At 40.4% G+C, this 23915-nt stretch overlaps 2 protein-coding genes across 7 annotated transcripts in view; one reads left to right on the top strand and one right to left on the bottom strand.

Moving 5' to 3' along the window:
- The window catches only part of LOC110983202 (N-acetylated-alpha-linked acidic dipeptidase 2-like), a 25551-nt gene extending 8410 nt beyond the window's left edge, over positions 1-17141 (top strand). For all 3 annotated transcript variants that reach the window (XM_022242260.2, XM_022242259.2, XM_087147594.1), the window contains 15 exons: positions 96-252; positions 1029-1160; positions 1687-1812; positions 2626-2818; positions 3681-3771; positions 4506-4595; positions 5593-5678; positions 6331-6450; positions 7201-7286; positions 7768-7991; positions 9638-9728; positions 10282-10534; positions 11694-11775; positions 12270-12362; positions 13041-17141. In XM_022242260.2, the coding sequence (XP_022097952.2) occupies positions 96-252; positions 1029-1160; positions 1687-1812; positions 2626-2818; positions 3681-3771; positions 4506-4595; positions 5593-5678; positions 6331-6450; positions 7201-7286; positions 7768-7991; positions 9638-9728; positions 10282-10534; positions 11694-11775; positions 12270-12362; positions 13041-13248 (2032 nt within the window). In that variant the 3' untranslated portion in view covers positions 13249-17141. The remainder of the gene's footprint in view (positions 1-95; positions 253-1028; positions 1161-1686; positions 1813-2625; positions 2819-3680; positions 3772-4505; positions 4596-5592; positions 5679-6330; positions 6451-7200; positions 7287-7767; positions 7992-9637; positions 9729-10281; positions 10535-11693; positions 11776-12269; positions 12363-13040) is intronic.
- ttl (tubulin tyrosine ligase) overlaps positions 16961-23915 on the bottom strand; it is a 15501-nt gene continuing 8546 nt past the window's right edge. The window contains exons 8-10 of one of the 4 annotated variants that reach the window (XR_015428089.1): positions 23333-23531; positions 22729-23038; positions 16961-22600 (exon numbers count right to left, since the gene is read on the bottom strand). Coding sequence is in view for 1 of the 4 variants with exons in the window: in XM_087147602.1 (XP_087003728.1) it covers positions 23390-23531 (142 nt within the window). In the remaining 3 variants the exon portion in view is untranslated. Of the gene's footprint in view, positions 23532-23915 lie in introns of all 4 variants that reach the window. The other 3 variants (XR_015428087.1, XR_015428090.1, XM_087147602.1) reach the window with 3 other exon arrangements.

The following is a 23915-nucleotide window of genomic DNA, read 5'->3' as shown; positions in this document are numbered from 1 at the left end:
TTGTTAATTTATAGACAAACCTCTGTCCTTGTTGCACACGTGTATGTAATTATTTTCAGTATTCCCTGTATTTTCTTTTTCCTGTAATTATTCAGAAAGCTAACATCCACTCCCCATCTAGCAGGGACTCCCGCAGACAAAATAAATGCAGACTATGTCAAGAATGAATGGATCAGCTATGGCCTTGAACCTGTTCGACAGAATGCCTACAATGTTCTACTGTGTTATCCAGATAAAGAAAAGCCCAACTATGTAAGGGTTGTCAGACCATGCATTTAGCAGATTGATTGCAGAAATCTGTTGCCCACATTTTGTCTTATAATGTAGCTTCTACAGGTGGTCAAGTCACTGGTGGTTATCATGTCGATCTGTATAGCTGCTTTATCAATTTAACTAAAAAGTTCGGAAGAAGGGTTATAAACTATCAAGGTTCTTAGTTTCAGGTTTGCTGCACTTTCGAAAAGGGGAGGAAGTGAGGTTTGCAGGTGACCAAGTTGTCCAACAAGTTTATTTCTTGACTTGCTTTTTGCTTTTGACGATTGGTTTGTTAGCTTGTGGTTGTGTGCATGGCAGGCTTTCACAGATGTACAGACAGGTTTACTGTGCATAAATGCAATTCTAGTGTGGAAAGATGTGAAGCAGTTCACAGGACAATGGTTGGTTGGTCAGCTGGTCAGGTTGTCGTCAGTCGGGTAGTTGGTTGGGCAGTCAATCTGATGGTTGGTTGGATGGCAAGTCAATGAATGACTGAATGAGACAATTACTATATGTACCATGGCTTTTGTTTGATGGGTGGAGTTTGGGAATACATTAGTTCATGAGATGCACATCCTGTTTTTGTATTATCCCCAGAGGTAAATGTACATACATTTGTATCCAAAGCCTTGCTCTGAAGCCTTAATTGTGCATGCACAGGAATTTGACATCAAATAACATTCAGGAAGAGATTGCCACAATGGTGTTTCTTTTCAAGGAATGGTATTTACATGAAGTATGAGATTTGCTCTTTAAATTTTTTTTTCTCCCAGGTAAAAATCCTGAATAGTAATAATACCGAGTTCTTTAAATCTCAATCTGAAGAGCCACCATTAGATGTTGGGTCCATCAGCAATGACACTGTTCGACCTTTCAACGCTTACGCAGCAAACGGCACAGTAGAGGTACATGAAGCATAGCAGAAATGTAATTTCCATTTATGTCCGAAGAAGTGCTCATGTGCTAGCAATGGGGTACCAGGCTGCAGATCAGTGGGAATTTGTTTTTCTTCTGACGTGAGGAAAGCCCTGAGGGGATGGTTATGAAGTGGAAACCTGGGTACTTACTTCCTGCTGAACAGCCGCAAAATGATTAGATCCGCATTTTGGAGATTTCCAATTAGATGGAAGAGAATGTTGAATATTATGCTGATTGAGGTTTATGGCATCATTATGCTTCTAGCTTATTCCGCTGTTTCACATGAAGATGAGTAACACCAGTGATTTAAAAACAAAATGTCCTTTTTATGATATGAAGAATATTTACTGTGTTTAGCATTACTATGAAATTCCTGTTACCACAATTCCACCCTTTGTGTTATATTTTTGTTTGTTATTGGAAACATAAGAAACTTGCATGTGCTATTTTTAATGAGCAAAGAAGCTATCGTGTCCACATAACTTCCTAAAAATTCTTTTCACGTCGTCGAAGGGAGATCTTGTGTATGTTAATTATGGACGTGTGGAAGATTTCCAATATCTGGAGCGTACTCTCCACATGAATGTGACTGGGAAGATCGCCATTGCTCGTTACGGCAAGATCTTCAGAGGGGACAAGGTAAGCTGGAATCATGTTTACATCAATGAATGAGGGTCTGTCAGGATTTCAACCAACGTTTTAAACTGGGCATCCAAATTTGCCTAGAATCAAAAAGGGGGAGGGGACATCCAAGTTCGGAAATTGTATTCTTTTACATTCATACATTTTGTTAATAAAATGAGATGTCCAAACTGACCTCTAGCTTGTCAAAACTTACTTATCTGGCTAAGTACTTCGCGTCGACAAAGAAATCAATTTCTATCATTTTGCCCATTTGTGAAATCTAGCAAGATGTGTTTCCCGCGTTCAATCATATTGCATTAATTGCTTTTGGAGTTTGTTCTCGTGGACATTGATTTGTTAGCAATGTGTGTACTTTGGGCCTTTCTCAGAGTCAGAATGGAATACTAGAAACTTCAAATGGGATTCAAGTCCAAATCTTCCAGTGGTTAACAGTGCCAACATGTTGGGACATTCGAGCAATTGTCTCTATTAAGAATTCTGCGCAGTACATAGACACTGCAATCTGTGACCGGTATAATTGGGAAAAAATGGATTGATCAGGAATTAGTCTTTTCACTGCAGCATCCAGGCTGTTTTTCAAAGCAAGGGGGTTTGTATTTTGACCCTGTAAAGATATTCTGAAATTTTCCACTCACAGACTTCCACAAAGTGCTTTCAGAATCTGTAACCAAGTTACGAATTGATCAAGGAAAATAACTTTTTTTTGGGGGGGGGAATGGTGGGTTCCTTTAAACAGAACCACTGTACCCCTGGACCCTACCCTCTTAGACCCACTCACCTAGCCTGTTCTCGTTTGCCCTTGGATAGGCCAAGCAGGCCGAAACATTCGGTGCCGTAGGACTGATCTTGTACTCTGATCCAGCTGACTTTGCTGTGGATGGCATCTCCAGTGTTTACCCAGACTCCTGGTGGCTGCCAGGCTCAGGGGTCCAGCGGGGGTCACTGGCCATTCAGCAGGGCCTTGGGGGTGACCCTCTCACTCCTGGTTACCCATCATTAGGTAAGGTACTTTCTCGTTACTCAAATTACGTAATGCAGCAATGTAAAACCAAGATTTCCTCCTACCAGTATGGTTGACACCACCTGTCTCGACAAATCGCCACTGAATTGTCCCCTGAATGAACGGTTATACAGATATGAAATATTATCAACATTGTGTCTTTTAAAAAAATGGTTCAAGTCAGTAATGTACACATTAAACTTTAAATGTTAATGAGCAGTGTTCATAACTTAAATGCTTTAAAGAGGACACTCTTGGCTCATGGATGTTGCCAGGAATTTTTACTGGGAAGGGGGAAAAGTGCAAGCACTCATCACTAATGACATTAGAAACCATAAAAGGATGGCGGGGGGGGCATTCCCAAGATGTTGATTTTCTTCCTTTTTCAGTGTCGTTATTAAGATAATCACAAGAGTCCACAAACTATCACCAGACCAACACAAGACCCCAAGCCTGAATTCAAGTCAGAAACTATTATTATTATATAACTTCAACAAAAGCATTCCTTTGTCATTGTTCACCCTGTTACTTGTGAATGGTCTTGACTACAACACTGCTGTGTTTATTTTCGTTTTTGGTTTCCGTTCGTTTTTAGGGAAGGCAAGCAGTCCCTCCCTTGCTCATAATGCCCATGTTTTGTCTTGATGATGTTCTTAATTTCTTCCAATTTGCTTTAGGTGATCCTTTGATTTGTCCCAGTAAACACAAGAAATCAAATTTTGCCACTTTCCAGAAAAAACAAGCTAACCTCAGCATCAAAGATGTTGTTTTTTACTCTTGCTGAGTACCTCGATTAAAAAAAACCCACACAATTAATAACACAGGTAATTAATCAGCATTGTTTGCAATTATCCCCTGGCAGAGAATGCATTCCGTGAAGACGAATCTTCTGCCGGTCTTCCCAGAATTCCTGTTCAGCCAATAGGTTATGACGATGCCAAAACACTCCTTGGGTGAGTATGGGACAGTTGGCGTCATGATGCATCGTAAGCAAGTTGTGCAATGAAACATTCCTAAAAAGTACATTTCAACATAGAAGGTTGAGGCTGATTTCTGGAAATCAAAATCCAGAAGTCTTTAGCAAGTATTGATAATCAAGGAGGATGTGGTTGCTTTAATGAGTCAGTTCTGTAAAGTAAAATGAGATCCTGAGGTGTTTGTGATTAACTTCTAGTCTCATGTACTTCGGTGATATGCTGTGAACTATGGGTCTGTTTCTTGATGCTTTAACATCGGTTTATCAAGCATGATTATACACGAATTGTATTTGACTGACTGCTGTAGACCCACGGTATAAACATTGTAGATATTTACTGAAGAATTTGATTGATTTTCATAAAAGCACAGAATTCATTATTTCATTGCGGAATATTGTGTTTCTGGTCAGCTTAAAAGCTTCAATGAAAGATGAAATATTGAAAGCCTTAGTGACACAGAAAATCTTGAAAATTGAATTCTTCTTGTACATGTGCATTCATTTTCACCGTTGATATGTTTGTTTTAACACTGTGTGGAACATGGCAGAATGGAGCTCAAAACAAAACAGTTCAAGAGACTGAACACCCTCTAAAAATCCTTTTGAAAAACCACTGAACCTGCAGCGGGATTCAAATTTCAAATTCAGATTTTATTGAAAAGCTAAAGCAGGACAGAACAATCAGTTGCCCATTTTGCTCCGTTGACGCAGGGAGCTTGAAGGTGATGAAGTTCCAGAGAATTGGAGGGGTACACTGCAAGGACTAACATACAGGCTAGGCCCAACACTCAAAAATAACAGGTGGGTACAGGCTGTCTGGGATTTAGTGTCAGAGTCTAGAACTGTTGTTATTGAAATTTTGTTTTGAATGATCCACATTTCAATTGACAATGGGTAACGCTGGAGAGATGTGTTTTTGTAGTGATCAAACCATATGACAGTCCATGTTTTCACATGTATTTTGTCATAAAATGTTCCATGGAGATGTAATGATTGATAATTATAATGAACATTTACAAGGAGCCAGTATTCACCATGCGAGATGCTCATGGCACACATGACCAAAAAATTGAAATTTTTAAATGAAACTAACTTTGAATTAACGAAACCAGTGACAAAAAATGTCATGTAGTGACACGAATTGAGATTGGTCCTACAACTGTGCGGTTATTTCACGGCAGGCTTGAGGTTATTTTTGGTATCACAGTCAGCTTAGGTGTGTCCCTACCAAACAAGTTGATGGCATATAGGCCTATGGTGTGAGATTCACAGGAGTAATCTCACGCAATGTACTATAAGGGAACCAGCTAGTCTGATAAGCAAGCAAGATGTTGTTGTGAAACCACTTTACCTGGAACATGTTGATTGAGGTTATTTGTTTGAAATGTTTTATTTTCTGATTGCTGATACATTGCAATGAAATGATTTTGTGAAGGAATGTGAAACTACAATTTTCAAAAGAACATAAGTCCTTTTACAATACCTTGTCAATACCAGTCTTTTGTCAAAATTCAGAAAACTGGCACCATTGTATAACTTTCCTGTACGTGCCTATCCATTCCTTGTTGGAAAAAAAATCAGAAATATCAAATGACAGCTTTAGATCCAATGATTTCACACATCGCTCTCGGAGAAAAACTAACAAAGGTATCTTTGGCTAGACTTTGGAGACATTCCTCTCTGACATCCTTGTGGTGCAGCAATGGAGTTTAAGAATGGGATGTCCTTTGGATTTTAAACTTTGTCCCCTTTTGGTCGCCGATGTAGTCTGATTCGCTCTTATTTCACCCTCTTTCAGAAAAGCTAAGCTAGAGGTATATAATCAGAATGAGAGACGGACAGTTTACAATGTCATTGGTATGCTACGTGGAAGCATAGAACCAGGTGAGTGAAGTGCCAAATAGAAACTCTTTGTTACCTGTCTGCAGACTTAGGCCAGTAACCAACAGTGTCAGGTGTTATTAGTGAAACTGATTTGAAAATCCTTTTTTTCCTTACAACTGAAAGTGTTCACCTACCTACCATTCATTACTGCATACCGTGTAATTTGAAATTCAATTTCATTAGATCAGTATTCCATCTAGTGAGTTATTTTCAGTATAATTTTCGTCAAGAAATTTGATTTTGATTTCCCTAGTTTTTGGAGACACATGAAGCCTTTGCCCAATTATCCAGAGTTGCCCAAAGTCCAGTGGCAACTTAGCTTTAATTTGCAAATCGTTATTCTGGGAGGTTGTTAACAGGCTGAAATTAATCAGGAGATTTCCCTTTCCAACCTGACGCCTTGTTTGATACTGGAATGTCATTGGTTATCTTCAGCTCACTCCAAGGTAACACTGTCTGTCATATTCCATGGAGGCAAAAGGCAACCTTGTGATTTTCCCTATTAAACTCAGGAGTGATTGCATCAGATTGAAATATTAACCCTGACTCTTCATGGTCCTTCGACTGTTGGGGTTAAAATAGGAAACCTGCATTTTTTTCTTTTTGTTTGGGCTCAGTGACATACTAAACAGCATCCTTTTTTGGTTGACAGACCGATATGTAATCCTCGGCAACCACCGAGATGCATGGGTGTTTGGTGCTGTAGATCCCTCTAGCGGTACGGCTGTTATGATGGAGATAGCTCGAGTCATGGGAAAGCTGTACAAAGAAGGTGGGGAATAAGACTCTTGACTGATGATCTAGGTGTTGGCTTACCTTTTGATAACACAAGAGTTTGAAAAAAACTGCCAGCTAATCAACGCATTAAGTGGTATACTTTGTTGATTTCATTCTATATATTGCAGATTTTCCATTTTGCCTCCCAGTTTAGTGATGTATACATGAAGTGATATTTTGTCAGATCAGTTGATTAATGTGAAGAAAGTCCGTAGTACTTTGTGGCTCTCATGTTTTGTTGCATCTTCGTTGTATCTCTTTGTTTCTTCAATGCACATTGCCTTGCCTATGATTGGTTGTTTGAGTTCTTTATGTTTGCTTATTGGTAACATCTTTTGCAGTTTTATCTCGTACAATACCCAGCACGATCTATGGCAAAAAGGGGGACCTCCCCATGTCATGTGTAAGCTATATACCCTAAGGCTATTGTGCCTACTGCACCCTCCCAAGAAAATCTGAAAGGAATTCCAAAGATTCCTACGCAACAAGAGAAGATACAAAAGAGGGGGGGCCTTTGCCACATATTGTGCATCAAATGTCTCATACAGCCCTGTCAAAGAAATTTGGTATTTTTGTAAAAGCACTTATGATTGATGTTGCAAATTTTGAACTGTTTCACAAGTGTATGCTGCATAGGCACATGTATACATGTTCTATTACTTTAAAGTTGGTTGAATTTGACTTTGGAATCTGTGCTAAATTTAGTCACTTTTAAACTGAAGAGCTTCATTTGTTTCTCCATTAGGGAGGTTTCAACCTCGTCGGTCCATTGTGTTTTGTAGCTGGGCAGCTGAAGAGTACAGTCTGATTGGTTCCACAGAGTGGGTGGAGGTGAGTTGTGTGTGGCTGGTTTCTTAGTGTTGGAAGTAGCGGGAGTTTTGTAACAGTCCATTACTCCTTCTAGCTCAGGATTTTCACATTTTTGCAAGGGTGCATGGGTCGTTCAATTTTATGAGTGACTTGAAACTGTGACAACAACTTAAATGGACACAAATAGTGATGTAGACCCCTAATTTGAGAGCACTTTATATTTATGCACTACAAGGCAACTGTGACTGTGCTTTATCTTGATGAAGATACATAACATTAATAACAGAATTGTTGAATAACAATAGAAGCAGAACATGTCCAAAACAAGGAGGGGCACATTAGATATGTCTGTGCGGTAGGGATCCCAAATAAGGGGTATGGCAAAAGACACAGTATCAGATAACTGGTGGGAAACCGCCCTCCCCTCCCCAGCTTTAAAAGTCAGACAGTCCAGGGCATCATGAGTATGGAGCAGAGAACCCGTAACCTGTTGTCTTTGCAGGAGTTCTCCAAGATACTGGGTGGGAGAGCCGTGGCCTACCTCAACGTTGACATTTCGGTCCAGGGCAACTACACTTTCAGAGCCAAGGCTACACCCAACCTCTTCAATGCAATATATGAGGCAGCTAAGCAGGTGCCCGATGCGCCGCACCCGGGCCATTTAGCCACTGTCTATGACACCTGGCTAAATAGGAGACCCTGGTCAGACACCAACGCTGTTCCATAGTAAGCAGTTTAGTCTTGTTCTATTTCTTTTGGAATATCAGCTAGGAATATCAGTTGGAGCATTTGGAGCTCAGTATCTGTCAGAGACTTCAAGGGGGAAATGGAATGTTGCTGCCAGCTTGCATTTTGAAGGAATGCATGATACTTGGTTTCATTCTGGGTAGCACTGGTCATGAAGCAAGTTGTCAATATTTGGGTCTTCAGATTTGAAGATCCTTGGTCTCAGTGCCATCTTCAGGGGTCGACATGAAGCCCAGAAGCTAAAAACACCTCCTGTCCTTTCAAATTATCAGGGGTTTGGGGGAGCTGTTTCACTGAACCCGGGAGCTAGTTTAGATAAGGTCATATTAAGCAAAAAAATAACAGTTCTGCTCAATTACATGCCTCTCAAAAATAGGGTCAGTAGGTCGGAAATTTTGGGGGTCAGTTTTTCTGTGCTGATTGATTGGCATGAAAGGGGACAAAAGCTTCAAAAAATTGTGTCAAAAAGTGATAAACTCATCTTAGTCCTTGTAAAAATTTCTACAGTAGACAATCCACAACAATTATGGACAATTCACACAATGCTAGTCAGGTAATCACAATGGCAAACTGGCCAACGATGTCCGGGTATCGCGTAGTAAGCGTGCGTGATGCATCCATTAGGCAGGATATTATGTGGAAACATGCTCGCTTCAAGTGCAAGCAAAACCACCTCAAATTAAACTCTGAACACAGAGAATACATACGTAGACAAGAATCCAAGTTCTGTGAATTAACTTGCAGAAATCCTCTTGCAACATTGATGTTTTTTCGACCTGCAGCTTGTAGGGTTGCATGCGTGTATGGCCGATGTTGCGTAATTGAGTGGGACGCGGCGCGGTGGGAACCAGCGCAGCTTTGCTTTAATAGATTGAGCTTTGCACACCTGTTTTCACCACTGCGACAGCGAAAAGCGAAAGGAACTCGTGAAAATAACAGAAGTTTCTTTACAAAAATTGCAAATGTAAGTAGGAAAACATATAAAAACAAGCATTCTAACGTGAGAAAAGGTTGTCGAACCTACCCCACCATGGTAAATATTTTGATGATTTCTTTGGAATAAAGTGTGTCATTACCTCAAAGAAAATCAGTAACGGCCTGGTGCTACCACACGGGTTACCACACGCTAATCATGGTTTGTCAGACACAAAAGTGCAGGTGCACCTGCTTAATGTCGACCCCTGCATCTTTGCTGGCAGGACATTCTGCAATTTGCAGCCACATGTATAACTACAGCCCAAGAATTGACACAGTTGTCTTTTTTTATCTGTGGGTATGTCTTAATAAAAATTTACTGTACTCACTAAGCACCATTAATACGCTTAGCAGACAGGGCTGGCTCTACAGTGAATGCTGTACAGTCAAGAGCCAGTGTGCGTATAGCCTCACATTCTTATTTTGCATGTGTACGTACATGTGTATTACTTCACAATAGAAGTTTTTCATGGCATGGCACATGTGTCTTTCTAAAGTAACTGTCCAAATAGATTCCATGCTGGAGTAATTTGCCCCCACTGACACAGCACAACAACTTGCCCTTTGTGCTTGTCTTATTGCATGCTTTGAATGTGACAAGACTTAATTTGGAAATTAATACACTGTTAATTTTTTGAATGTACATCCAGTGTGCTCAATATTGGTTCAGGCAGTGACTACGCAGCGTTTATGGGCGTGCTAGGCATATCATCAGTTGATCTACGTTATGACTACGATATTGTAAGTTGAAGCATGTTGGCTCCTTGTTTTGCTAAGCGAACGGTTTGATGGTACGTATAATACAGGAGGTAGGATTTCTTCCCAGCAAAATCGTATTACCATGATGTTGAGCAAAATCAATCTGTCACGGCCTACCCTCTATTTAAATGGGTTACGAAACTGTAACCACAAACTCCTAGAGTAAATTCCTCAGTTGACAGCATGCAGTGCTTCCTGCTACTGATACTTAGCAACATGTTGACACAGGGCACAACCTATATGAAACCTTGTTGCACTGAATTTCCAATGTGGCAAAAAGCTGTTCTGGCCATAATGAAGGAGCAAGTTCTGTTTCTGACGTTTGCACACTTTATGGGGAGCCTGCTGCTCCTTCCTTTCATGAAATGGAAAGAGGTCCTGTTACCAGATAATCATGTAATTAGCTGCTGCCTGATATAGGGGACAGGTGCTAAAAACCCAGAGTGTCCTTTGTTTTGCCAGGTACACACCAATCACATTGACCAGGACATCATTGTTTCATTCTGTGTTCATCTTTTGAAAACTCTGGTCTTAGGGTTACGGGATTTCCAGCTACCCTCTGTACCATTCCATGTACGAGACATTCCACCTGGTGTCAGAGATCATGGATCCCACCTTCCAGTATCACTTAGCCACCGGCAGGGTGTGGACAGAGCTTGCCAGGTCACTAGCTGATGCCCTCATCCTACCGCTGGATTGCCGGACATATGTCAGCCATCTCAATGAGTCCATCAGCTCGCTGAAGAAAGAGTATGCTGACAAGATGAGCCTCCAAGGGATCACTTTTGGTGAGTGGATAGGATGTGGAAGTGTGGAGGGGGTTGTTGGGATTCATTGCTGACAACAGCAACATCATGGATGAGGTGCTCTACCACTCCTGAAGGAAAGTACGTAAAAATGCCTCACAAGCCACTCTTGCCCATTGGGCCAATGTTTATGTCCCGTTTTAGTATGTGTAGAACAGCCAAGAGTTGGGTGGGATGGTAGCCCATCACAACTTACTCCCCAGCTAATGCCAGTACCCATTTATACCATTGGTTGGAGTGGAGCAAGCAGGATTAAGCGACTTGCCTAAGGCAAGAACACGAGGCCATCAGCTGGATTCGAACCCTGACCCTGCAGTTATGAGTCTCAAACCCCAATGACTTATAATAAATCACTGAATTGCGTGACTCAAGTTAAAAATCATTTTAAAAAGTGACCAGAGTTGACTCACTGACCAAAAAGAGCAAATGGAGTCACATGATGGAGTCAAGTTGAGTTGTTTGCACAGAGGAAATTGAGTCAAGTCATTGGAGTCACTAAAAATGTTCACTTGTGTCAGACTCGAGTCGAGTCACTGATTTGAGTCACTACGAGTCTACCACGAGGCCACAGTCTTCCACATCGCGAAGGCCAACTTAACACATTTGCATTTCCACAAATTTTGAACAATGAGTTTTCAGTTCTTTGTTGGGAGAATCCCTCCATAAGTACAGTATGCTTAGCGATGCCTGTGCAGTGTCTATAAGTTCACATGGACTGTAGCTGAAACTTGACATTCCTGCATTCTTGTGCAGCCATCCAACTACTCAACCATTGAGCTTTGGCAGAAGGCATTGAATGGTTTTGTGATGTTTTTGCTGAGGTCAGTTAATTCAGACACTGCTCGACACAGCAATAGGTTTATAGCCAATAGTGACTAAATTATTGGGATTACCTGGTACATGTTTTATCACTCATGTTAAACAGCTGAAACAATGTTGTTTTATCCTGGAAAGTCAGCACCAGTTAAGGTCATGTTTTCCTCTGTTCTTCATTTTTCTTCAACAAATGGTATAAAGGTGTGTTCACTCCCATTGTTTTGAGTAATAGCCTATAACTGGCTTGTAAAAGACAGCCTCCCTTCACTGTCCATTTGCAGATACACTCATATCTTTTTCTTTTTTGGGGGGTGGGGTCATCTAGATGCAATAGATGCTGCATTGGCTGAGCTGTCCAAAACAGCAGACTGGCTACACAGTTACATTGGCAAGATGGAAATGAAAGAGTAAGCATCTCCAGTTTGTTGGACTCCTTGGTATTTCAAGTGAAATCTTCCAAATTGCAGACAGCGTACATCTCAAGAGGGGTTGACACAGGTTATTGGGACTGAAATCATTTCAACACCAAAGTACATGTATGCGCTTTGGATTCAATTTTGAGATCCCAACTGCAAAAGTGTCAAATACAATGGAACTTTGAACGTCTGCAATTGGACATTTGTCATAAGTCTTGTCAAGTTTTAGGCTTAATGGTTGGTCCAGATCGATACTTTGTTTGTCTACTAGGTTGCAGTGGGAAATGAATGAAGACAACCAAATTACTTTTATTTGGCCCCTGTGAGTAGTTCCGTCTACCATGCTAGGCCACACTGCAGAATGCTGCAAGGAAATGTACATTTGACATAGTGAATGCAGTGTAGAGGAAAAGAGGCAAATTATAGCCTGTTAGGATTGGTTCAAATTGCTTTGGAAATTGAATGAAGAATGTTTTTTATTTAAGTCCATTTGAGGTGAGGAAAGTCAATGACCAGCTGATGTTCATGGAGAGAGCTTTTATCGATCCATTTGGACTGCCGGGCAGACCACTACAAAGGTATGTTTGGAACCCTATTTAGGCCTACAATGTACCATACAAGAATTGTGTTTCTTGGGCAGAGGAAGACCCAGGGATTCAACTGGACATTCAGGAGGGGGAAAATACAATCATTGAATTTGTATTATAGTAATAATAATTTGTATAATTACTTGTAAAAAAGAAATCAACCTACTCATTTTGCCCACTGAATTACATGTTTCAATGAAACGGCCCTCCTCATTGGCCATTGTCTACCTGAGAAGCAATTCGCAAGTTGAGATGGCAGCTTTCAGTGGCCATTGTAACTCTACGCGTCGTGTGCTGGGATGCACAGTGGGTTTGCTTTGTTTGGTTAAATTGGACATAAACTACTTTGAAGAAAAAACTTGAGTGAAACCCCGGGGGGCCAGCAATAATCTTCTATATCTACCAACATTTACATGTACAAGCCTTGATGTTGGTCACTTAGAACCGGTGTATAAACACTCACATTTTGTTGAACAGGCTAAGTGGTGCATTCAATGATTGCAAAGCCAATATACGTCTGAAAAAGTGACATCTTACAAGATATTTCTTTCTTTTGTAATGTTTCATGCGACAAATATGCTAACTTTGTGTGAGGACTTATGACAACAGTTGCATACTTGGCTCTTTAATGAGAATAATACCTTTCCCTTATTATTCGGTTGTTTGCAGACACATTGCTTTTGCACCAAGCAGCAAAGACAGTTACTACGGTGATGCCTTTCCAGGGATTGTGGATCTAATGTTTGACATTGACAATGCTGTAGACAGTGCCAAGCAATGGGACCTAGTACGCCAGCACATGTCAGTGGTGGCATTCACACTGCAGTCTGTGGCTTCCACACTGACGAGTGTTGATGTGCTTGGGGTACAACCCTAAATCAGTGGTCCATGGTTATTCACTAACATTATCACTATTAACCACACTGCATGATGAGATGGAATGGAGGTTATCGTATGCCAGTAATGGGAGAAATAACACATGTACATGTTATATTTGATCACAAGATAGTAAAAGATGCCATCTTACCGTTTTCAGTTGTGCAAAATAATTCACCTGAAGATTTGAAATGAGGGTTACAAAAAAACAGTTGCCCATTGGAAGTGGAGATAATTGTACTTGTTTTGCTTATAAATGATAGCAGTGTATGTACACTGATGATCCCTTATTCTAACCTGCCAATGCACTGCGGTGAACACTGTGATATGTCATCAGCACATAGGGCTGTTCGCCTTCTGAGAAACCAACATCAGAGGAGGGTTTCATCACTGAGAACAAATACTCTTCAGCGGTGTAAACTCTCTTTGTCTGAAAACATGAGTAAGTCATTTGTTTCTTTCATTTGATTTTATATGGTCAAAATTTTCTCGAGCAGCATTCCCTTTAGCCATGGTCAAGTCGTTTGTCAAAAGTTGTACATTTCAGGCCTTATGGGAATCTGTGCAAATCATTTTGAGTTTTTAATCTGCTGTGGACCTTTGAACTCAGAACTTGAGTGTGGTATGCCCAGTTTATAGGTCTTGGAGAAAAGATCAGTTAGCAGTTGGAACTCTAAATTCAGTGTTGTAGTCGAGTACTTTCCGAGTACCAACGTTCTCCACAAAATACTGAACTGGGTAAGAGGGAATAAAGCCAGAGTGCACAGGCATTTGATGGTAAATGTGCAAAGGTAAGATTACAACATAAATGTTAGACTTCAGACACTCCCAGTTGTGTAAAATTTAAGTTTTAAGGAGAAAAGTACTTGGAAAGTACTCGGCCGAGTACTTTCCCGAGTACTTTTGTCCTAAAAAGTTAATTTTAATCAAACAGTGATCTAATGCCTGACCTTAACGTACCCACAATGTGACCTGAGGTTACTAAATATAAATGCTGTAATGACAGGAAATAGACCAAGTGTGGCAGCCAAGTCATGTGAACTAAGGTGGGTACTGTCACTGCACTGTCCTAGCAAAGTGCATTTTTACTGTTTACCAAAAATAAAGCCGATTTTTGATACAGTGCCCAGCACATCGGTGTTCCAAGCATGGTACCTACTGTCAGCTTATTTTTGGTAAATGATACTCCTGAAACACTTTGCTATGAGGAATGCCATAGTTGTTGATATTTGATACCCATTATAGGTCACGTGACAATAGCGGGCACAATTGGTTAATATATGGAGTTGAGACAGACATTGGAAAATACTTCTGAGTATTGAATACTTTACTGTACGATATTTTTCTTTGCCTTACTTTTTTAGGAAGTGTCTCATCAAGTAATGTTCTATATCAGTTAAACTTTTTGACTGCCGTGATTTTTGAAAAGCGATATGAACAAACTTTGGTAACATGGTGAATAAGCCATTTTTTCAGGAAAGTTTGACTAATGACTTTCTGATTTTTTGTAAAGTGTTTTTACAAATAATGTTAACACTGAGTTATCATTCTTTCAATTGAGTCTATTTGCATTGATTTGAGTATGGAATCTGCACATTGCTTGAACCGTAGCTGCAGTGAATTTTTCTTGGAAACAATTTCTCTTCAACTTTCTGTTCTTCCGTGATGGAAAACCGTTTTAGGCCAAAAAAAATATAAATGCTCGGTCTCTGGTCAGACAAAAGTTCCAGAATTGATGCGGCGATGCATTTTTTTGGGGGGGGGGATTGGGTTGGCTTTTGAAGACTAGCAACTGACACGGAAACGAGTGGCACATTTAAATCAAAGAGCAAAGATTTGTGGTGGCATGTCCCATGTTATGCCACCATTGCTGTTGATCAGCTGGCTGCAACTTTGTAACCTACCCATGGTCTACTGTTTGTGTTTGACATCAGCATTACACAGTCGTAGCGGATCTATCATCGCGTACGAGCTACCCATGAATTAGTCTGGTTCCTTGAACAAATTGTACTTGTGGCCTTGTGGCCGGAAATCAGTTTACTCGCACAAATTCAGGTGGTGCAATAATAGAGGATGCTGTTTTGAACATTTTGAAAAAAAAATGGGGAAAAAAATTGACGCATGCATCAATTGAACGTGCATGTCAATTTGTTTTTTCCCATTTTTTTCTTCCAAAATGTTCAAAACAGCACCCTCTATTTCCGATTTTCTTACCAGAGACCAACTATTTTGGGGGGGCCTTACTTTCCTATTTGGTTAAATGCATTGACAAATTTTCCATGCCTTTCTGAACAACTGAGGGCGCTTTTGCTGGGAAGTCATCTAGGGAAGATAAAGGTACATGTATTTCTGTTCAAATTGTGAACCCAGAATTTACTTACTGAAAGCCATTGGTGTATTCAAGTCCATCACAAGTCATTCAGTCTTAAGCCAACTCACACAAGCCATTCCGATGAGCTGTGACAAAAGCATTCTTTTGTCATTTACAGTGTTACCTAGGCCTGGCCTTGTGAAGGGACTTGTGAAAGGACTCTCACAAATCATTATTTGTGGCATTTGGATGTATATCAGTGGTTGGCTGCTATGATATCTTGTGAAATTTTTCACCAAATATAATACTGTCGCAAGTAAATGAAGGCTTGAATACTGTTAAAACAGCACTGAAGAATTTGCTCTTAAAATTTGTCATACCACTATGCAATGCATATTTACTGCCTACACAATAATTATCTGTTTTACTCACCAATGAAAAAGTTCATTCTATTTGTAATGATTGGAAGTGATGGCAATACATGTATAAAGTAATTTTGTTAATCATTGAGCTCATGCTTTGAGTTTATATCTTTCTTTGAAAATTGATATACATTTGTAACTACATGTACTTAACTTCAATAATACCGAATATTCAAATTATATGAAACAAGTAAGATTTGATGACTGATAGTAAGAAGGATAAGCATATACTTCCTTAAAGGAACCAGGAAATGAATTTTTCTTAGAATCACTTTTTGTGTATCTCTGTACTCTTCTTCCATGTATGAAGACTGTTGGACATCTTTTTTGAGTTACATGAACTGAACGGTGCACTTTTTCAAACATTAAAAATTGACCAAGCATTTCTGGACAAGTGAGGGCGCTTTTGCTTTGATGTAAATTCAGGAAGACATGGTTTAGGTTGCATGTGTCTTCATGTTCAAACTGTGAACCCCAAATGTATCTCGGAACATTTCTGTGAAAAGGATTTTTGCTGGATTATTGCCATATACTTACACAGCAGTAAATGGCCAGAGAAAATGAAATCTGCCGTAGCAGTGGTTACAAAAATCTAGAAATTTTCTATGCACAAATCAGTGTCATATTGAGATTCAGTGCCTTGGATGACATCATAGTTCTGCTCATGAATATGCAAATATGCATTAGCATAAAACAAAAAACATCAAAATATGGGTTAACATTGCAAAACAAATTTAAAATGGGGTTAATTGAAACCCAATGATGCAATTTCAAGGGATTTAGTAAAATTTATACAAATATTTTGATTTCCTGGTTCCTTTAAATATAGAATGTTCTATTGATAATTGTAATAAAGACTTTCACAGCAAAGGTATGATGTTTTATTTAATTCTATCTCTCCAAAATAGTTGGAAACTTTATCAATTGCAATTAAAAACTTTGTCAATATTAAATACATGTTCCAATAAAATACAGCAGCATTTTTCCTTTCAAGAATGAAATTAATATTCATTTTTATTGAAGTTCATAATCAAAACACCAATTTACATATCCAATGGTGACAGTATTAATACACCTGTTGTCCTTTAGTAGTATTCAGTAGTTTACATTATATACATTTGCTTCTGAATAAATGCATTTCTTTTGAATATTAAAAACATATTTATTGCATTAGTTTGTTTGTGCCTCATAATTTAAAGTGTCATCCAGTTAGGTTCACATACTACCATGATGTGAGTGATGTACCCTGAAAAAAATAAAAATTTTAAGCCGAATTACTATTGGAAAACATGACAGGACACCATTGGTTTAACCCCCAAAGGTGAACTGTATTGCTATGTTAATATCACTGGGTACAAAACACATTCAAATCAGGCTTTCCACTCAAAGTGACAAGTTCAATACAGCTCAAAAAATTTTTGAATTCAAATTGTGAATTTCAGGAGTGTCCATATTTAAATTTCTTGAGTCATCTTATAAAAACAGGAAGACGAAAACAGTAAAGAAGTTAGTAAATACTCTTCAGTTTGGAAGTTTCTTTCAAAATATCTTAAAAGGGAAGTTTGATGTGACAGAATTTTGCAACATCACATGAATATGCCAACTTAACATAGAACAGGATATACATGTATCTACTAATATATCCACTGTGTATCTCCTAATATATCCACTGTGTATCTACTAATATATCCACTGTGTATCTACTAATATATCCACTGTGTATCTACAAATATATCCACTGTGTATCTACAAATATATCCACCTCACCATCTTACTCAATAAGTTAAGTGTCCATATAATATGAACACATTAAGCTAAGATGAGCTTCAGTCACACAAATTAAGTGATTTTGAGGCACAATGTGCATTACACACCAAAGGACCATGATTGACAGTACATGTGTGAAAATCCACGTGGTCCTTGCTGTGATTACCCACAGGCCAAAAGACTGTTAAACGGGCAGGCAAACGTACATTTAAAAAATGAAAAAAAAAATTTTTTTTTAACTCAAACGGCACAAAAAGAATACATGTAGTGGAAAACAGTAATAATATAAGAAATCTGCTGATCGTGTTGTATGCACCACCAATTAACACCTGTGCGTCAATCAAAAGTTCACATGCTGCCCCACAGCATGAGAAAGATGAACTGCTCATCGATGAATGTCAGACGAGAGGGAAGAGACCAAAAATCTGAAAAAAATAGCTAGAATTCCATGTTTCTTGACAGCCTAAATGTTGGCAGCATCTTCCAAAATATCTAGACATTTGAATTGTTAGTGAAAAGTGGGATCGTTGAAATAAAAAATACACACAGAGAAACTCTGGAATTGCAAGTGAAATTTTAGGAAATCGGAGTAGCAGGATAAGGAAGTTCTAGTTAAATCCCAAGAGGATGTTCTAGGAGGATAACTACCAAATACCAAGTATTACAAGGATGTTAGGGTACAAGCACTGTTTACCAAGCAGCCCAGAACTATACTTTTGCAGGGTTCATACCGGTCAGACTATGGAGATGCCACAAAAATTTGGCAAACCTATTTGGCCTGAGAATGCGCCTGATGTTGACAAGTTCTTTGACACAGAGGAGAAGTGTGTTCCAAGCTGCAGTATTGTTTAGCACAACCGTGTTTCTTCCTTTATGCGGCTAAAGTTGTGATTCCATACCACATGCATGCACAGATGATGCCCTCCTTCTGTCATGACCTCAAAAGAATGCCTCCATTATCATGCAAAGGTTTCTAAAACAAGGACTGACAAGATGAATCGGACATTCCTTGGTGAAGTCATCGCCAATAAGGACTATTGGACTACTGATATTTCTGCCAACAGTCACAAACTCACATCAAATTAGACAATGGAGCAAATATTTCTGTTGCCAGCGACACTGGGCCTTGGCTTGTGGGACTTTAACTAAACGCCACAGACCAATCCCTCCAAGGGCCAGATGGCACCCATCTCCCTGTATTTGGCATGATAGACGCCACACTACAGTATCAACAGGGACAAATCAAGGAACAATTGTACACCATCCAAAATCAGCACTGTTCCTTACTCAGCGAGACAGCATGTGTCGAACTAGGCCTCATTAAAAAATGGATCAATGAGGACAGATCGAGTTCAGCACCAGTCAATTTCCATGCTGAATTTCCGGCCCTCTTTTCATGTTTGGACAAACTTTTGATAGAGTACCACCACATCACACTTTGCCCAAACATCAAGCTCGTGAGCCTACACTCACCAAGAAAAATTCCACACCACTACTTCCTGAAGTCAAAGCAGAAATGCTCAAACAGGGAGTGATCTCACCAGTGACTAATACACGGATAATCTCAAGATGAGCATGATGGCAGAGTGAGACACTCAACAACAGATGTGAGTTCTCGAAGAATACACTAATGTTCCTTGCCCACACGATAAATGGGCATTGTAACTGCCGATGAGAATGTCTGAGCCCTGTCTCAAGAGGGCGCTCTTCATTTCCACCACTGACATGGTCCTTTTTGTAGTCACATTTCTTGTGCTAAACTTCTGATCCGTACTTTTGCCAGTATAATTCGATAACTACTCAAACCCAAGGAACCGAAGATAGAGGTAAATAGAGTTTAATTCTTGTTGAATCTAACATAATTGTCTTTACATAAAGGTGTGATTTAAGGCGATTATTTACGCCAGATTTTCATGGGCTAATTCATCTACCACGTCCGGAGACACTTTTGGAAGGATAGGAGGAGGGCCCTTCAAGCCAGTGTCATCTGCCCACATTAGTGTCATCTGCCCATGGAAATCTTTCTTCAAAAAGGGAAGTAAAGTCTTAAATTTCTCATAACACTGATAAACAGTGTAGATCGACTGTTTGCACCCCACATAACCATCATACTGGTGACAAATACACCTGACTTTTTTTATTCAGAATCCAAGCAACGTGCAAACACATCAGTGGCCTCCTGTTTGCAGTCGTTGAAGCAGTGGAACAGGGGAAGAATTCATCATGTACATCTCAGCAGCAAGCATGGGGCCAAGGTCCGAAGAAGGGACAACCTGTCCATGATTGCCAGTTTGCCAAGAGCATCAAGCGTGTTGGTGTAAAGGCCGATGTAACTCGGCAAACGTCCAGAAGCACTAGAATTTACAGGTCAGAATTCGAGCCCAGAGTTTTGGCACATCGAAACAAAAGGCCAGTATCTGCCTTTAACATTGATGCACTGGCAGATATTACCAATGGTAATTGTGGAATGCTCATGTATGTCAAACCACAGGCAGACCCTGCACATCCTTAATCATTAATGCATATGTAAAGGAGGAAGAGTTTGAAACAACTCAAGGAGTCTTAACTGTCAAAGAAGCATATCAAAAGGCCAGTGCCGATGATGTCATCAAGGAACTTGAACTGAATCATCACCAGCAGATACTGTTGGCGAATGATACAAAGAAACAAACATCCTCTATCTTGTGGACACAGCATCGTATAGGACGAATAACGGCAAGTGTAGCAGGAGATTGTGCTGCATCCATTAAGGAAAACGGTTTGTCGGGCCATTCCCAAATAGCTAGAGCCATGGGCTACTATGATTCGCCACACTCATCTGCTCTTACCTGGGGTAGAATGCAGGAAACTTTAGCAAGAAAACAATATGTAGCATGGCACAGGCTTCATTACAAACACAAGGGGGTTACCTGTGAAGAGACGGGTCTGTGGGTCTATGTCATGAAGCAATTCTGAGTAAGGAAATAAGATACATGTAGATTAGCAGAAATGCGTGATCGTGTGAGTTTGTCAGAAGTACAACGGTTTCGTCGTAGAGAAGATGAAACTACATTATATGGTGGCAGCGGTGGGATACGAACCCACGCCATCGAAATGACTGGTGCCCATGAAACAATTCTGAGTAAGGAACCACAAGTATGTAGGGGAAGGTTGTGGTCAATTAAGGAGGAAACTGGGCTCATGAGAAGGTCATAAAAATGAAATCTAAGGGACTCGAAGTGGTCGGGGCTGACCACACTATATCCTGGACTGACCACACTAACCTTCTGGAAATGCACAGATATTTTCTTAGAAATTAGATGGGAATAAGATGGGTTATAAAGAGGAGGAGAGAGAGGGGAAGAGGGTCTTCGAGATTCTGACTTGCTATGTATCACATCTGCTAGCACTACTGTAGAAATAAATAAGATACATGTAGATTAGCAGAAATGGGTGATCGTGTGAGTTTGTCAGAAGTACAATGGTTTCGTCGTAGAGAAGATGAAACTACATTACAGTCTATATCGATTGCCCATATGTTGCAACTTCACCTGACTGCATTGTCAGGTGCAATGTTTGTGTCCTATGATCCATGACCTTTGAACTTTGCGATTCTGTGAATCTAAGAGCCAGAATAAATCAAGCGAGCAGCAACAATGGAATAAAGTGTAAAAACAGAGTGAACATTACGGAGTTAATGGATTGAACATACTGCATGAGACACACTTTGTGGATTTAATAAGATCTGCAACCGCCACAGGCATTCACACTGATACATGGAAGATGGCAGCCATTGCGGTGTTCCCTACACCAACACCCGTCAAAGATCTGCAATGGTTTATGAGTATGGTGAACCAGCTGGGAAAATTCATAAATGGACTTGCTGATGCCAATGAATCACTTTGACAGCTGCTCCATAAAAACAGTGCATGGTATTGGGGCAAGGCGCAACCATTTCAGTAAGTAAAGGACATACTTGTTTCCCCAGATGTCCTTGCTCACTATGACTTGAACCGCTCAACGATCATCGCTGCCGATGCTCCACGACAGTTATTGGCGCGGTTCTGTAGCAAATCCAGGACAACGGCAATCATCGCCCCATTTGCTACCCATGTAAATTGCAAAGCAAAAGTCATCTCATAGTCGTCAGAGTCCACAACGTCAGAGTTTGTGAGCTCTGACAAGACATCACAAAGACACCATCTGAAAAAGGGCTTGGAGGCGCAACTGCCTCTCTTGGGATGGCCCTGGAGGCTCTGAGTTAAAAGAAGTCTCATCGGGGACATCATTGAGGGAGCTTGGGACAGGTTGCTCATCCTGCAGCGGTGTACCACGGCTCCCATACGTGTGTTAAGTCTGGACTCTTCTCTTAACATCAGAAGGAGAATCACTGAACGAATATCTGGTCACGGTTATTGATGACTCATCCACTGGTCACACAGATTTGAAGTAATTTCATCTGGTGTAAGACGCCCCTGGTATGATTGGTCGCATCGATTGTGACGTCACTTCTAATTGTGTTTCAGACATTTGGAAAGTTAAGTGTATTCCCATTTGCAAGCTCTGCAGACAAGCTGTCTTCTAAGCCAAGGCAGTGCTGTGTTTGAAAATGCCGGTACAGTGATTCAACACTGCTGCAAAGTTGATTGTGTAGATAGAACATTCCATGGTGGTGGTGATGTATTCGGATGGCAGTTGATGAAGAACCACGATCAACGCCTAATGATTTTGCAGAAAACAAAGTCTGGACGATTGCTCACCATCCGGTCTGGCTGAAATCCTATTGGTTAACAACAACCACAGGTGTTTGTGCTTGGAGTTGGTTGGTCCACGATTGGTCGACACAGACTAATTTCATCAAGGGACAAGTTGGGCTGAGAAGGAGCAACAGGTGGAGAAAGAAAAAAGAACATTAGTTTGAGTGTTTGGCAGTAGCTAAGGATAATTGATAATTCTGGTTCTAAGTATCCAAACAGGAGAGTACAAGTTTGAGGGGTATTACCAGTGTGAGAAGTTTATGAACCTATGGTTGCCTATGAATAACGACTATCCGTGTGGGGGGGGGGGAATTAGAAGAAATCTTGAAGTCTCACTGGCCTCCATCTCATCCGGGTACTTCTCCTCTGTGGTTAGGTCCAACTTCCCAGTTGTAAGGACGCTGCTGTCGGTGCAGACAAACCATGGGCTGATGAGGGAGCATAAATGTTCTTGGCGCTAGATGTTTCTTTGGCATGAATGAGAAGGATGGTATCTTCCTTGGAAAGAGTCTTTCCTGAGAAAAGTCGTGCTATGGTCCAACAGCCACTGAAATACTGCATAAGGGAGGAAATGGGTATGACCTGAAGGCTGACCTCACTGCTTGGGGGCTGATCATCAGCTGAAGTCCTTTGTGGGCAAAGCACTTCAGCTGAGGTATCGTTTATACGTATGGCCAAAAGGAGGAATCACATCAGTGACTTTGGCAATTTATCAAGTCCCAAGGACCTTGTTAGCCAAGTACATACTGGGAAGAATTACAACGCATGACATAATCCCACTCTGTCATTACAAATTTGAAAATGTTACATCAAACTATTGCACTAAGGCAATCTACACGATGAGCATACCCATATTGCTGTCCAGGTGAGGAGCTGAAAGACGCAGAAGAAATCACCAGGATCTAATCAGAGTTTCTCAAATGAAGCCAGCTGGATGGATGATGCGTCTTCTGAGTCTTGGTTTAGAGAGGATGGCTCTGATGGTGGTGGAAATACCCGATCGATAACGAGGCAGATGATACCCTCCACTAACTGTGACTTCAGCCGCCTATTGTAAAAACAATGTGAATTTCTCATGAACAAAATTTGGGGGAAATACCTTTCTGCCTCAGACAGTATGCATGGACTTCTTTCTACTTTTCAAAAGTTGACAAGACTTGGAATTAAATTTGGACATTAGTTTTTAAATCTGTGACTGTTTCTCGGACCGACTGTAGTGGAGTTGCCCATGGAGTTTGAATGACGCCAATATAAAACAGCCTAACTTGTTCAATAGTTTACTTGTGTTATAGATCTCTCATTGGATGCCATCTCCATAGGAAAATTACAAATGCATACAGTGCGGAAAGGTGGGTGTGCACGTGGTGTGCAAATGCCCAATACATACGCGCATGTTGATACAGATATCTTTGAAATACGACGCTGCTGATGC

This window comes from Acanthaster planci, linkage group LG01, assembly GCF_054643075.1.
Source record: "Acanthaster planci isolate LZ-2023a linkage group LG01, COTS_SCS, whole genome shotgun sequence".
NCBI classification, from domain to species: domain Eukaryota; kingdom Metazoa; phylum Echinodermata; class Asteroidea; order Valvatida; family Acanthasteridae; genus Acanthaster; species Acanthaster planci.
Note: the sequence above shows the minus strand (reverse complement) of the source record. Positions and strands in the feature narration are given on the sequence as shown.